General features: G+C 61.4%; 1 protein-coding gene across 1 annotated transcript in view; it reads left to right on the forward strand.

The window, feature by feature from the left end:
* The window catches only part of PTDSS2 (phosphatidylserine synthase 2), a 20,260-nt gene continuing 6,531 nt past the window's right edge, over positions 1-13,729 (forward strand). The window contains exons 1-3 of the mRNA XM_041773991.1: positions 1-341; positions 7,146-7,247; positions 13,377-13,459. Of these exons, the coding sequence (XP_041629925.1) occupies positions 172-341; positions 7,146-7,247; positions 13,377-13,459 (355 nt within the window). The 5' untranslated portion in view covers positions 1-171. The remainder of the gene's footprint in view (positions 342-7,145; positions 7,248-13,376; positions 13,460-13,729) is intronic.

The following is a 13,729-nucleotide window of genomic DNA, read 5'->3' on the forward strand; positions in this document are numbered from 1 at the left end:
AATGCCCCGCTCCCCGTCTCCGAGCCGCCCCCCGCCCGCGCTCTCCCGAGACCCCGCCGAGGCCGCGCCGCGACCCCTTCCCGGCGCTCCCCGCGCCGAGCGCCGCGCGCCCTCGCGGTGACCCGCGGTGCGTGGGGTCAAGGCGCGGGGCGGAGCGGCTGGGCGGGCGCCATGCGGAGGGGCGAGCGCAGAGGCGCCGGGGGGCCGCGGCCGGGGTCGCCGGTGTCGGCGGGCAAGGCCTCGCTGGAGGAGCCGCCGGACGGCGCGGGCGCGGAGCGGGGGGGCGGCCGCCGCAGCACCGAGTCCGAGGTGTACGACGACGGCACCAACACCTTCTTCTGGTGAGGGCGGCCGGGGGCGCGAGGGCTGGGGGGCGCCGCGATGCCGCCCGACCCCGGAGGCCCCGCCCTCCTCCCTCCCCCCCTCCTCCCTCCCCCCTCCTCCCTCCCCCCCTCCTCCCTCCCCCTCCTCCCTCCCCCCGGCCGCGCGTTCCCGGTGCTGCTCGGAGCCCAGCGCGGGCACGGAGGGCGCGACCCCGGGCGCAGGGGGAGTGGGCGCGCCGGCCTCGCGCGGGGCGGGCGGGGTGCATGCGCAGAGCGCCCGTGACCTTGGGGCGGCCCGGCCCCCGCCCGGTCGGAGAGCGCAGCCCACGTGCTGGGAAGCCCGCTCGGCGAGGATCGGGTCGGGCTTTCCTTGGCCGCACGCGCGGGTCCTGCGCAGCCGGCGGAGCACCCCGCTGTGGGGTGGTCACGGAGGCCTGATGAGGGGCCGCGAGCCTCGGGCGAAGACCGCAGGAGGCTGGCGTGGGCGGGGGTGCAGCCTGCACCTGGACGACTTGGGTGACATCATTGTCTTCCCCGGGGGTTCCCGCAGCCGCTGCCCTCCCTGCCCTGCCTCGGGAACCCAAGGCGTCCGGCGGCCGCCGAGTCGTGGACGGGACAGGGTCAGGCCTCCGCCGCCCCAGGCCCCGCCGACCGCAGGAGGAGGCCCTCCTGGACCGCGCCCGGCTTGCTGCCGTTTCCCCAGCTGGGTGCCCCCACCGGATTGCAGCAGAGAGCTGAGCAAGCTTAGATCCCCGCAGAAGACTGGAGCCTCAGGAGGCCCGAAGTGCCCTGGCTGGAGCAGCGTGGAGGGGCACGGAGCACACATCTCACCCGGTGCAGGGAAAGGCGCCCGCTCGTTGCTTTAGAAGCCGGGGCCCTGCCCACGAGGCTGCTTGGTCGCCGGGAGTTGAACATGCAGAGGCCTGCTGTAGCTGAGCTCACCTACGAGGAGGGCTGGTGGGACCAGGAGGCGGTGCGACGGGCGGGCAGGTGGTACCTGCCTAGTGGGCCTCCCCGAGCGTGGCTCCTGCCTGCCCCTGCGGCAGTGAGCTGTGCTGTGCCCTGGCGCTGGGTGTTGCTGCGGTCTGTGGTCTAGGCCCTGCTGCAACCCAGGCCTTCCCCTCACCTGCGGAGGGGACTGAGCTTCACGTTTCCCCAAGGCAGGTAACCAGATGCCTGCCTGGTGAGAGTTACTTATTCTTACTTGCGGAGCTTAGCCACTTGCCAGCTCCCAAAGCTCCTCTCGCTGACTTGTGTTGGTGTTCTAAAGGCTTTTATTTTATGTTTTAGAGGACTTTAATAATGAAACAAAAAATCCGCATGAAGACTAAAAGCATGTGTTTATCGAAATGATTTTATGTTCCAAGACTACTCAGTTTCCTAAAAGGTGCCCATGCTGGGGGTTGTGCTGGGCCACGTAGGAGGACTCGGGGTGTCTGTTACCACTTGTTGGCCACAGGGTATATAAGTAGGGTCAGGGTTTGCCTGCACCTTGGAGCTGGAGGCCGGGCTGCTCTCCCAAGAGGGGGCGTGAGCACTACTGGGTCTGCCAGTGGCAAGAACACCACCCTGTCTACCGGTTGTGCCGGTCTCCAGGGTGGAACATCCGGGGCCACGTAGCACCAGACTCGGGAATGGCACACAGCTGTCTGGACTCTTGTTTTCTAAAGATCATCTGGGAGACACTAGGGGACCTGATGTCCTAAAGAGGTGCTACCGAACGTTGCCGTCTGGAGATGGACATTGGGTGAATTGCCACAGGATAGCACGCTTCCTGACCACCTCCCAAGGCAGGAGACGAGGGATGGTTGTGACACTTCAGGGGAGCGCACCTGGTGACCCCAGGCCTTGAGCCAGCACCTCAGTGACCCTCAAGACTGTGCTGTGCGCAGTGTGTCAGCGCAGCCGCGAGAGCCCCAGGTTCTTGAAAATGCTTTTCTCAGTCATCATGGGCCAGGGCTTTGCTAGCTTTGCCCACATCTGGAAAGCTCAACTCCACAGCGGATACCTATCTGGTCCTGTCAGTCAGCAGGCCGGAGGATCAGTGGCATGACCACGGGCACCTCTTGCATGCCTGGGGCAGGCCCTCTGGCCCTGGCCCTTCCTGGCGGAGGCTTCCGTGTGCTCTGCATGCCAGCCACACCTTCATGTTTCCTCTAATTGGTTTGGCGGGCCTGCTTTTCTGCCTGCTTGGCATAACGAGTGTGGTCGTCTTTAGAGAGGGACTGACATTTGGGTGTTTCCACTGAGAGTGGCCGGGAGCCAGGTGTCCTGTCCTCACGCCCTCGCCCTTGCTGAGTGACTGGAGAATCACAGGATTTACGGCCGCTCCGGTCCTGGGCCTGGATCACTGGACCCAAATATCCCCTGAGTTATCTATTAGCCACTAAACCAAAGGATGCACTTGTCTTCCTCGGGTGTCAGGGGTGGAGCAAGGAGGCGTCTGGGAGGGACCGGGAGGTCTGCCTGTGGAGCGTTGGGTCTGTACCTCCATACGTGTGGAGATGGCGCTATGTGTAAGACATGGGAGTTGGTTTTGTTTTGGCCAAACTTGCTAGGTAATACTTTTATTTTCTACGGTTATTTGCAAGTCAGTATTTCGATTCTCAGTTTGAAGATGGGGAAATTAAACCTGAAAGAGGAAGTGGCTCAAGACCTCAAGTGTACTGAGAGGCAAAGTTGGTAATAAAATCTGCACTTTTCCCACGATGTCCCTTGTCTTTCTCCAAGGAAAAATGTCAACGCAGGAAACGTAGACTTTACGTAGGCTTTACAGTGAGAAATGGAAGCAGAGCACAGGCCATGGATTGAACGATGGTCTGAAAATCAGAATTAATGGAGCTCTGTCTCCCCTGGATGCAGTCCTGGGACTTCTCCTTATTGCCACAAGCTGACTGTTGAAAGTGCTCTGTCGGGGTCGAGCCCTGACCATGCGAACACTGTGATGGCTGGGAGTCTGTGGCTTTCTTCTACTCTTAAACAACTGGGTTGATGTTGTTTCCTCACCAAAGTGCTGTAATGCTGAATATGTTGAAAGTGCTCAGAACCACAGATGAACCACCTGTTAAACATCACTATTGGTCAGCACAGGAAATTTATAAAGTGATTCAGCAAAGGGAATTTCTTTTTTTTAATCGAAGGCAACCTCATTATTTTCCCACATGCAACCATCGGCCTGTTCTCTCTGAGTTTGGTTTCTCTGTGTTGTTTTGAGAGAGGGCGTGTGCGAGCTGGGGTGGAGGAGGCAGGGGGAGAGAATCAAGCAGGCCCCGTGCTCCGCGTGGAGCCCAACACGACGCAAGGCTCAATCCCATGACCCTGACATTGCGACCTGAGCCAAAATCAAGATTCGGACGCCCAGCCAGCTGAGCCGCTCGGGCTCCTCTAGGAGTTTGGTCTTGTGTTTAGGTTCCACCTGTGAGAGAGATGACCGGTGTTTGTCATTCCTTGTGTGACTTGTCTCAGCACGATGCCCTCAAGCTTCCACCTGTGTGGCAGACGTCAAGGTTTCTATTTGTGTCGAAGTAATATTCCATCGTATGGATATGCACGTGACGGCCTGTTGGGGTGCTTCCCTGCTGGGCTCCTGCTCGTGACGCTGCAGTAACGGACAACGTGGTGGTTTGCTTCCTTCCCGTACCCTGCAGTGGAATCACTGGATCCTGCGGTGATCCTGTGTTACCCTCTTGAGGACCCTCCGCACGTTTCCACAGTGGCCGCGCCAGCCTGCGTTCCCGCCCGCAGCGTAGGGGGCTCCCCTTTCTCCGCGTCCTCCCCATCACGTGTTGCTTCCTGATGGTGCCACGTGGTGTCCCACCATGGCTTTGATGTGTATTTCCCCGATGCCAGTGCCGAGTGAGGTGGAGCATCTTTTCCTGTGTCCGTTTGCCACCTGGGTGTTCTCTTTGGAAAAGCGTTTGTTCAGGTCTTCCACCCATTTTGTGGTCAGGTTTGGGGTTTTGCTGTGAGTGATGTGAGTCCGTCACGGATTTTGGATATGAGCTCCTTATCAGATATACGATTTGCAAATATTTTCTCCCTTTCGGTAGGTTGTCTTTGCATTTTGTTGTGCAGAAATGGGGAGTGTTTTAAAGGTGGATTTCATCATAATTTAATATAAATATTTTATTTTGTATTAGGACGTGATTTTAGCAGTTCTAAAGTCTGTTCTGCTGTGAGACTGTGGTCCCCTGTCCTCTCCTCTGGGTCCTTGACTGTCTCCTTCCCTCTTCGGAGAGAGCAGAGGAAGCCCTACTTAGCACCAATTTTTCCTGAATGACAGAACGTTGATCCCAATAGACAAATAGTTTTTCTTTTTCTGGGAATCCTTATTTTGGGGAGGATGGAAACCATATATGACCAGAGCTGCCCTGGGCTCCTCAGGGAATATGTTTTAGCCCAAAGAAACGACAGGAAGCTTAGTGTGTTGGTGGGAAGTAATGTGAAAGAAACCAGAGGGTTGAGGTCAGGTTTTAAGTCCCAGGACAGGGCAGGGGTGCCTGGGTGGCTCAGTCAAGTATCTTAATCTCAGGGTCCTGAGTTCAGGCCCTGGGTTGGGCTCCACATGGAGCCTGCTTTTTTAAAAAAAAGATCCAGGACAAAAGGCTTTCACATCTTCATGATGGCTTCCGTGCCCCAGAGTGAGGACCCTGTGCCGTTGCGGGGGCGGGGCAGCAACCTCCATTAGCTGTCATGGGCAGCCCCTTGGCGAGCTGGTGGCCCTGAGGCAGCGTAGGCGGGTCCTGGGCCACATGGTGGTGGTGAGGTGTTCCCTTGGCCCTGCGGCCTCTTCCGGAACTCGTGGTCACCTTCCCTCTTTTCCTTTTGTGAGTCTGATGCCGGTTTGTGGGCTGTTCACTATTTTTCTGTCGGTTCTCCTGAGGCTGGGGCTCCTTCGCTCCTGTTCCCTCATAGACCCCTGCCCTGCCGGGAGCCCCCTGGGTCCACAGCCCCATCTCTTCCCTGGGCGGATGCCTGCACAGGTGCTTCTGTGCACCTGTGTTCGGTGGTCAGCCTGCTGGGGACGCTTTGCCCGCCCGGAGCCCCTGGGACCTGAGCCTCCTTAGAGCCTTGCGGGGGGGGGGGGGGGGGGGGGGAAGCCCCGTGGGGGACGCGGTCCGCAGCCCTCCGCACTTCCCCTCTGCGGAGGCCCACTGAGGAGTGTGTGCCCTGCAGAGAAGCCCGTGGTTCCTCCGAAATGCTGGGGGTGGGAATTGGGCCCCTAGGTTCCTGCTTGGTGCCGGTCTCCGGGTGGTGCCTTCCCAGAGGTGCGTGGCCGGGCACACTGCCTCATGTGCCTGCTCGCTGCACAGGGTGCTCCTGCATGCTTGCCTGGACCCTCGCCTTGTGCCAGGAATGGTCAATCCATAACAATTGAGAGATCTTTATTTTTCTCCGTAAAGTACGTACAGTAAATCTGACTTTGTAGAATCCTCAGTCCCGTGAGCATCAGTGCAGCGGTCGTCACAGGCAGAGTATGGAGTGCCTGGTCTCGGCCACCGTGTGGCCCTTGGACGGTGCCACGTAAACAGGGCCAGGTGGCCCCGAGTGCTGGGGACCGGCTTTGCCCGCATGCCGGAGCCCCCTGAGCTCCCCGACGGCTGTGCGGCGCTGCGTGTGTACCAGCCTCCGTTGTCTAGCTGTCCCCGTAAGTGGTCACGCCCAGTTACTGACATGTTCATGTCTGCCATTCTGTCCCTCTCCCTGTTTCTGTTCCCCTCTCACGCCGGGGTTGGTTGCGTGCTCCACCTCTGAGCAAGCGATGGATCAGGTTACGTCTCTGGTGTCACCCTGGAAGGCGGTGAGTCTTCCCCAGCCTTCGCGGTCTCGGCCCCCGGCTTGGCCACACCAGGTCCACGCTGACCCTTTTGGCCTCTCCTCGGAGCATCTCGGAGCACGTGCTGCGGTGGCCGCCTCCGATAGTTAGGCGCCTGGAGCGCCCGATGAGGACAGTGCATGTCACTAGCGAGTGCCACTTCTGTTGCCGTTTCTTGGTTCCCAGCGGCCTGGTTTCTGTCCGAGCACTTGGGGAGCGGTCCTCTTAGAGCGGGCCTGCTGCTCTCCTTCCCCTTGTTCCTGCCCAGACGGTGTTCGGTTTGCTCCTGGAGGGCGTGTTTGCTGGACACGGAATCGCCCAAGGTTGGAAGCATTCTCACTTAGAGATCAGGACCCTGAGGCTCGGGGAGACTGCGTCCCCTCCAGGGACGTGCTCTGCTCGCGTGGGGTCTGGGTCCGCGACTCCCGCTGTAAGCAGCTGTTAGGGTGCAGAGGGTCCAGGTGGTGTGTGACGTGGGGCGGCGCGCAGGTGGGCGGCGGCATACCTGAGTGGCGGTGGCTGCATCCAGGGCAGGTGCCCACTGGCTGCCGGAGAGCCGAGGCCCAGGTCTCCCGAGTAAATGGCACTGCTGGGGGCCGCGCCTCCTCATTTTGGGTCCTGGTGACCCTTTCTCTCTCCTCTTCGGGTCTTGGGCTGTTGTTTCGAGCCTCTTAGATGTGGCGCTTCACAAATCCTGAGGCTGCTCCTATCTGCTCAGTGAAAACCACCATGTTTACCTGCTCCTCCTCTCTCTCCGCGATGGCCACATGCTACAGACACCAGCAGGAGACGTTCCCTCCTGCCCCGCGCAGAGCCGGGCACGTCCCAGGATGCCGTCGGCTCTCCCGGCAGCTTGGCGCTCTCGACTGATGGGTTGACGCAGCAAAGGCAGACCCAGCTAGGAGCCACCCCACCAGTGACTGAAGGCTGAGCTCTGCCCCCGCTGCAGGGCACAGGTGTCGTCCTGCTTTGTGCACTGACACGTTCTCTGTGTGTTTGGATTTCAGGCGAGCCCACACCCTAACTGTGCTCTTCATCCTCACCTGTGTGCTTGGCTACGTGACTCTGCTAGAGGAGACGCCCCGGGACACAGCTTATAACACGAAGAGGTAACCAGGCCTCCGGTCGGGGGGTGCAGGCACCTGGCCCGCTGCGGTGTGGGTCCTTGCTCTCCCCAGGCTGGCCAGTGGCTCGGGGGCCCAGACTCGTCACTCAGAGGCTGGCTGGCTTCCCAGCCTCCCCGTTGCACGTGCCTGAGGCATCTCTCGCAGGTGTCTCTTGGAGCTGTTGAGGTTTCTAGCCACCCCCCTGCACCTGCCCCAGGACCCTCGAGGGACCCATCTCTCATGGGACCTGCAGCCCGTTTGGGGTTTGCACAGAATGTGCTGCGGTACCACCAGAGATGGAGCCCAGAAAGGGGTTCTGCTCACCAGTTCTGATGGGAGGGATGGTTTCCCCACACACCCCACCAGCAGGGCCCTGGCACTTAGAGTTAGCTCTGTCCTGACACCTTCTGCCCAAGGGCACAGCAGGTTGCACGGGCCAGGGTTCATTTTTATCAGACTGTCCCTGGACCCTCGTCACCACTCCAGGGCCCAGCCACCATCTGGGGCCGCACCTGTGCTCTGACCACGTGGGGCCCACCGGAGCCCTCCATGACCTCTTGGTTGTACTGATTCGCGAGAGCGGCCCACGGAGTCGGGAGACGTTCTCCTTCCCACGTCCCCAGCAGCTCATGAAAGGACACGGGTCGGGAGCAGCCAGATGGAAGAGATGCCAGGGCCAGGGGTGGGGAGACGTCCACGGCCATTCCAGGCATAGCGCTGTCCCCATGTCGGCCTGTGGTCCCCAAGCCAGAGGTTCAGAACCTCGCCCTTAGGGTTCCACGGAGGCTTCGTCACTTAGCCAGCACTGACTCAGTCGTTGGCCTTTGGGGACTGAACTCAGCCTTGAGCCCTGCGGCCATTCCCAGGGGCCATCCCCAGGATCCGCTGGGAGAGAACCAGCCCTCTGCCTGGTGCTTGGCTCTCCTGGCAGTCTGGGAAGCCGCTTCATTAACATAACAAAAACCCCTTGATCACTTGAGAAATTCCCAAGGCTTTAGGGGTTCTGTGCCAAAAACGGGATGAAGAAAAGTTTATGTCTTATAAGTCGCAGTATCACAATATGTCAACGGGCAAAGCATCATCCTGGCCCCTTTCTGATGGGGTGCAATGGGCCCAAGGTGTCTGGCGGCCCCTGGTTTGTGTCCCCCCAAGTTTATATGTCTTATAAATCACGATCACAGAGCCTGTGAGTGGGCGTCTGGGGCATACAGGCTTTGGTGGTGGTCAGGAACGAGCCTCCCATCGGCCAGCACCGTTCTTGAGCTTTGTTGATGATAATGCTTTCTGAAAATTGTAAACGAGCTTTCTTGTGGAAAGCTTGTCATCCTGCAGGTCAGGAAGTGGACGGACTCCTTTTCAGTGTTCTCTGCAGAATGGACTAGCTGGTGGGTGCTTCTTTGCCGGAATCCCACGGATTCTGAGGCCACCCTCAAGCGTGTGCAGGCAATGCGCTGGCTGTAGAGCTGAGTGCTGTGAGGTCTCTGCGCGGGGCGGGGGCCTCCTCGGGCCTCTGAAGCCCCGGTTGCTCTGCTCTGGTGGGACGGGGTGCCAGGGATGGGCAGAGGGCAGCGCCAGAAGACCACAGGTCAGACTTGGTCATTGGGGCCGGGACTTGTAAAGTAGGGGTGTTAGCATCGGCCTGGGAGGGTGCCGTGAGCACCAGCGTGTGCTCCATGGGTGCTGGGGCTCCCTGACAGCCCGTGTGTGCAGCACTTCACAGCCCCCATCTGGTCCCGAGGCTGCAGCTCTGTCAGGGCCCACGCCTTGTCCCCAGCTGGGAGGTGCCCTGGCTCCTGGTTGCAGGCTCTGCAGGTTTTCCTCCCGCCTCTGCCAGCTGTCTGCCAGGTGGTTTTGCTGCACCTTCCTCTTTTTTTCTGAGCCCTGGGTGTCAGGCTCCAGGTCTAACGCATCTCTGCACTGCCCGTCGCTCGGTGCCCCCTGGCGCAGGGGGAGCCGCTCGGTGCACCGTGCATGGGTCACAGAGTCCAGAGGTAGAGGAGGGAGCTTGGCCCCCCTGCGGCCCGAGGCTGCTCTCGCTGCACTGGACCCTGCACCAGGGACTCTGAGCCTGAGGATGCAGCAGACAGGGAGGCCGTGGTGGGAGCCTGAGTTTGCTTAGTGGGTATTTGCTAGTAGAACGTGGCCTTCTCTGTGAGTTTGCCCATGAGCACCTGCTGGGCACGGGTGGGCAGGGGGCAGCAGGAAGCAGGACTCGTCACACTGAAGAGGTGTCCCCAGGGCTATGAAGTTAGACCAACGACCGGCAGTTCCAGGCCAGAGTCATCACAGAGCAGGACCCCAGCCCCCGTGGGCCCATGTGGGGTGTCCGGGCAGTGCCCTCCCAGGGTGGGGCAGCAGTTCCCACTACAGCCTGTCCGGGCCCTGCAGCCCGAGCGCTGAGGTAGAAGCGGTCGACCCTGTGGGCCTGTCCCACCTGTTCACCGGCGCTCACCGCAGCCGCCCTGGAGCAAGCTCCTTGCGGGGGGACTCGGGGGGGGGGGGTTGGGGGCTTGGAGGCCCCTAGACTCCTGCTCTGAGGTTGTGTGCATGGAGGACACTGGAACCTCCGTGGCAGGTCCCTGTCCCTCCTGGGTGAGCCTGGGACCTATGACGCCGCCCCCCCCCCCCCCCCACCGTCTGTGGCTCTGCTGCTGCCTCCAGGGCGGCTCTGGCCCCGGGGCCCCAGCCCGGCCCCTTCACTTCATGTCAGAGCTTTGATGCCGCAGGCTGGCATGTCCTGGAATCAAAGTGCTTCTAAAAATTAGGCTTATTGTTAAAAAGAAAAAAAAATGAATGTCTGCATTGTTTAAGATGTAGGAAACTGGTTTGTTTTCCTTAAGCTCTCAGTTTCAGCTTCTTGGTCGTTCTTTTCATAGATCTGGGAAATTGTCTTATTTTGGGGGAGTAGGTTTTTTCTTCTGAGGTTAACTTGATCGACCAGGGATCTCATACAACACGTGTCCGATTAGAGCCTACAGCTCAGCGAGTGTCACAGACTGCGTGTGTGCAGGTGCGGCCCGGAGTCCTCATGTGCCAGAGGGCTCATGTACGCGGAGTCACCGACCGGCACGCCGCTCCGTTGCTGGCGAGTGTTCTTTGGGGTGGGCCACACTTTACTGACCCACCATCCCACAGGGCACACCTGGGATGTGTACGCACACGTGTGCTGTGTACATTCGGGTACAAAGATAAGCGAGTGTCCGTAAACCGTGAACATGTTCTGGGAACACGGGGGAGAGCAGGGCTGTAGGGATGACCTGGCCCCACTGACAGGTGGCAGGGACGAGGCCGGTGGGTCGGTATGGCGGCCAGTGCGGCAGACCAGGGCGCCTGCGGGCAGAGGAACAGAGGCAGTTCGGGGCCACGAGTCTTTCCCGCACACGGAGCTGGAGCAGCTGGACGTTTACACCCACAGCAAGGAAGCCATCAGTCTGTGCACTTTTCACAGTCACTGACAATAGGTTACAGACCTAAACGTAAAATAAGAAACTAAGACTTATGGCAGAAACAGTAGAGAAGCTGGTGTCCTTGGATTTGGTGGCGACTAATTTTTAAGATTTTATTTCTTTGAGTGAGAGCGCATGTATGAGTGGGGGAGGTGGGGGAGGGAGACGCAGGCTCCACGCGGAGCAGGGGCCACGCGGGACTCAATCCCAGGACCCTGGGACCATGATCTGAGCCCCCAGGCACCCAAGGGGACCTCTTGGGTAGGACACCAGGATTCCAGGGTCTGTGGTGGAACTAGACTGGTTCCTACCATGTGATCCAGTAATCAGGCTCCAAGGGGTCCATCCCAAGGAAGGGAAGACTCCGGTCCACACAAACCCCTGCACACGGATGTCGGAGCCGCTGTATCCGTACCGGCCCGGACGTGGAGCAGTAGCTCCGCCTTGAGCAGGCGGACGGACCAACAAACCAGGTACATCCAGATGCTGTGGTTAACCAGCGGAGGGAACTGGGCTACAAGCCGTTAAATGATAAAAGTCTGCGAGCAGGTGCAGAGATGCAGTTGGCTTCTGGTAACTCGTGGCTGGATGGTGTCCCGTCCCCCTGCCCGACAACAGGAGGTGCTCCGCGAGCTGCGGGGAAGGACGGTTGGTGACCACAGGACCGTGGCCCTATGGACATCAGGAGCAGAGAAGGGAGCGGAGGGGGTCCGTGGGGTTACCTGCCTTGTGCTGGCGTCTGATCCCGCGCTGACTGGTTAACGGTGGGTGGGGTGGGTGTTGCCACACGACGAAGACGAGGCTGACACTCAGGAGCAGCTTAGAACGTGGAAGGGCCGTGCGTGTACCTGTCCGTACTGGCGAAGGTGGTGGGAGGCATGGTGCTGGGGCAAGTGGCTGAGCGGGGGTGGGGGCTGGCACCGCCCTGCCTGGCGCCGTCCTGGTGGACTTGGCAGCGCGCAGATGATGGCAAGCCCCGGGAGACCTAACATGCGCCAGGAACAGAGTGAGTGGCTCCTGTCGGGGCCACGGCCCCCCACCCCGGGCTCGAGGCAGAGCAGGTGCCCCCGGCCCTGGGCTCTGCTGGACGCGGAGGCTTCCCGTGGGGTGTCCCGTCCACGGCTCTGCCGCCGTCGCCCACACGGCCTGGGTCGGAGGGAGCCGCTCAGTGGCCAGCAGAGGCGGGAACCGGGTGTGTCCCTGGGGGGAGGATGTCCACGGGATGAGGGTGGGAGCTGGGGACGCCGGCCTCGCGTGGATACGGTGGCCACTCGGGGAGCATCGCAGGCTCACCTGGAGGCGCGGTGAGGCCGCATGGCTCTGTCAGCCGAGGGGCCCAGAAGCTCCGACGCCCCTGTGGCAAGGAAACCATCCTCCAGTGGAGGAACCAGGGTTCCTGGAGGGAAGGCGGATTCCCAGGCTGGGTCTAGGGGTCTCCAGTGCCCGGAAGGAAGTGCTCAGAAAATACTGAGGCCTGGAGGATGGGGTCGTATCAAAGCTCTGACACCAGGCACACCTGAAAACAGGACAGTGAGCAATAGAGTCGGGGCTGCAGGCTGTCCCAGGGGGTCCTGGGCTGCAGGCTGTCCCGGGGGGGTCCTGGGCTGCAGGCTGTCCCGGGGGGGTCCTGGGCTGCAGGCTGTCCTGGGGCAGAAGGGGGCTTCACATGAACAGTGGGGAGCTGGGCACATGGGTGATGTACCAGCACAGACTGGAGACCTATGGCCATGGCCAAGCCTGGGGTGCCGACAGGGCCCTGGGTTGGGGCGGGGTTCCAGTGTCTGCCTGCCTAGCAAGGCCTGCTGAGCTGCAGAGCCCAAGTGGGCGCCATGAAGCTGACCGGGGGAGGCGGGAGGTGCCTGGCACCCCGGGGGCCTAGAGGCCTCGCCTCCCTCAATCTGTCTGTGTGGTGACCCCCCTGCGGCTCACCCGTGGCTCCAGAGCTGTGTTGTAGTAGCACCAGGAGGGGCGTCTCTCAGGGTGGAGGGTGTCACCCAGGGGGCGGCCAAGGGGGGTCCCTGTGCTGCTCCAGGCAGCTGTGTGCACTTCCTCCTCCCCCAGCCCACACTGACCAGGGTGTGTCCTTGGGGGGTGGGTACCCCATGGGCCCCCTGTGCGGCTCCTGTGCTGGGGCGCGGGTCCCAGCCTGCTGAGCATGGGGGCCAGTGTCCGGCTGTCCCTCTGGGCCTCCTGCATTGGTGGGGATTAGGGCTGCTGTGGGCTGGTTCAGACCACACGGAGGCTCGTGTCCTACGGGGGCCGGGCAGCCCCCCCCCGCAGCCACCCCCGACGCCCAAGGGCACTAGTGGGCAGCAGAGTGAAGTGTTGGGTGGAGAGCCTGGGCTGGCGCCTCTGGGCCCTCGGGAACCAGCAGGGCGCACCCTTGCCCGTGCTGGCCGGTGGGGAGGCCGGGCCTGCAGGGCGGACGGGGTCGGGCAGTGGGGGGGGGCAGAGGGGGGCAGCAGGGTGCAGCCCGGGACGTCATTGCGGGAGAAGCAGGAGGCCGTGCGGCCCCGCCCCTAGGAGGCCCCGGCTGTGCACTTGGGACGCTCGAGGGGAGCCTGACCCGGAGCCCCACGCGGGGCCGTGTCCCCCGGGGGCCTGCCTCCTCCCCAGGCCGCCCCCCCCCCCGGGCCCCTCCCGCCCGGAGGTGCACACTGAGGGGCTGTCTGTTCTTTATTTGCAGAGGTATTGTGGCCAGTATTTTGGTTTTCTTATGTTTTGGAGTCACACAAGCTAAAGATGGGCCGTTTTCCAGACCACATCCAGGTAACTCGCCCCTCTGTCCGCGTGCGCCCACCTGCCAGTTCTGTCCTGAGTGCTCGCCCTGCGTCGCGCTGCCAGGCACGTGTCCTGTCCCCCAGCCCCACCGGCTGGGCCGCTGTCAGTCGAGGAGGGTGAGGGGAGGATCCCGGACGTCCCTCCTGTCTCGGGACCCCCCCCCATCGCTCTGCTCCTTGCCCTGACCCGGGCCCTCCTGCTCCCCCTCCTCCCGCTCCGTCCTGGGGGTTCGCTCTGCACAGCGAGGTACCTGGCTGC

This window comes from Vulpes lagopus, chromosome 11 (assembly GCF_018345385.1).
Source record: "Vulpes lagopus strain Blue_001 chromosome 11, ASM1834538v1, whole genome shotgun sequence".
Classification (NCBI taxonomy): domain Eukaryota; kingdom Metazoa; phylum Chordata; class Mammalia; order Carnivora; family Canidae; genus Vulpes; species Vulpes lagopus.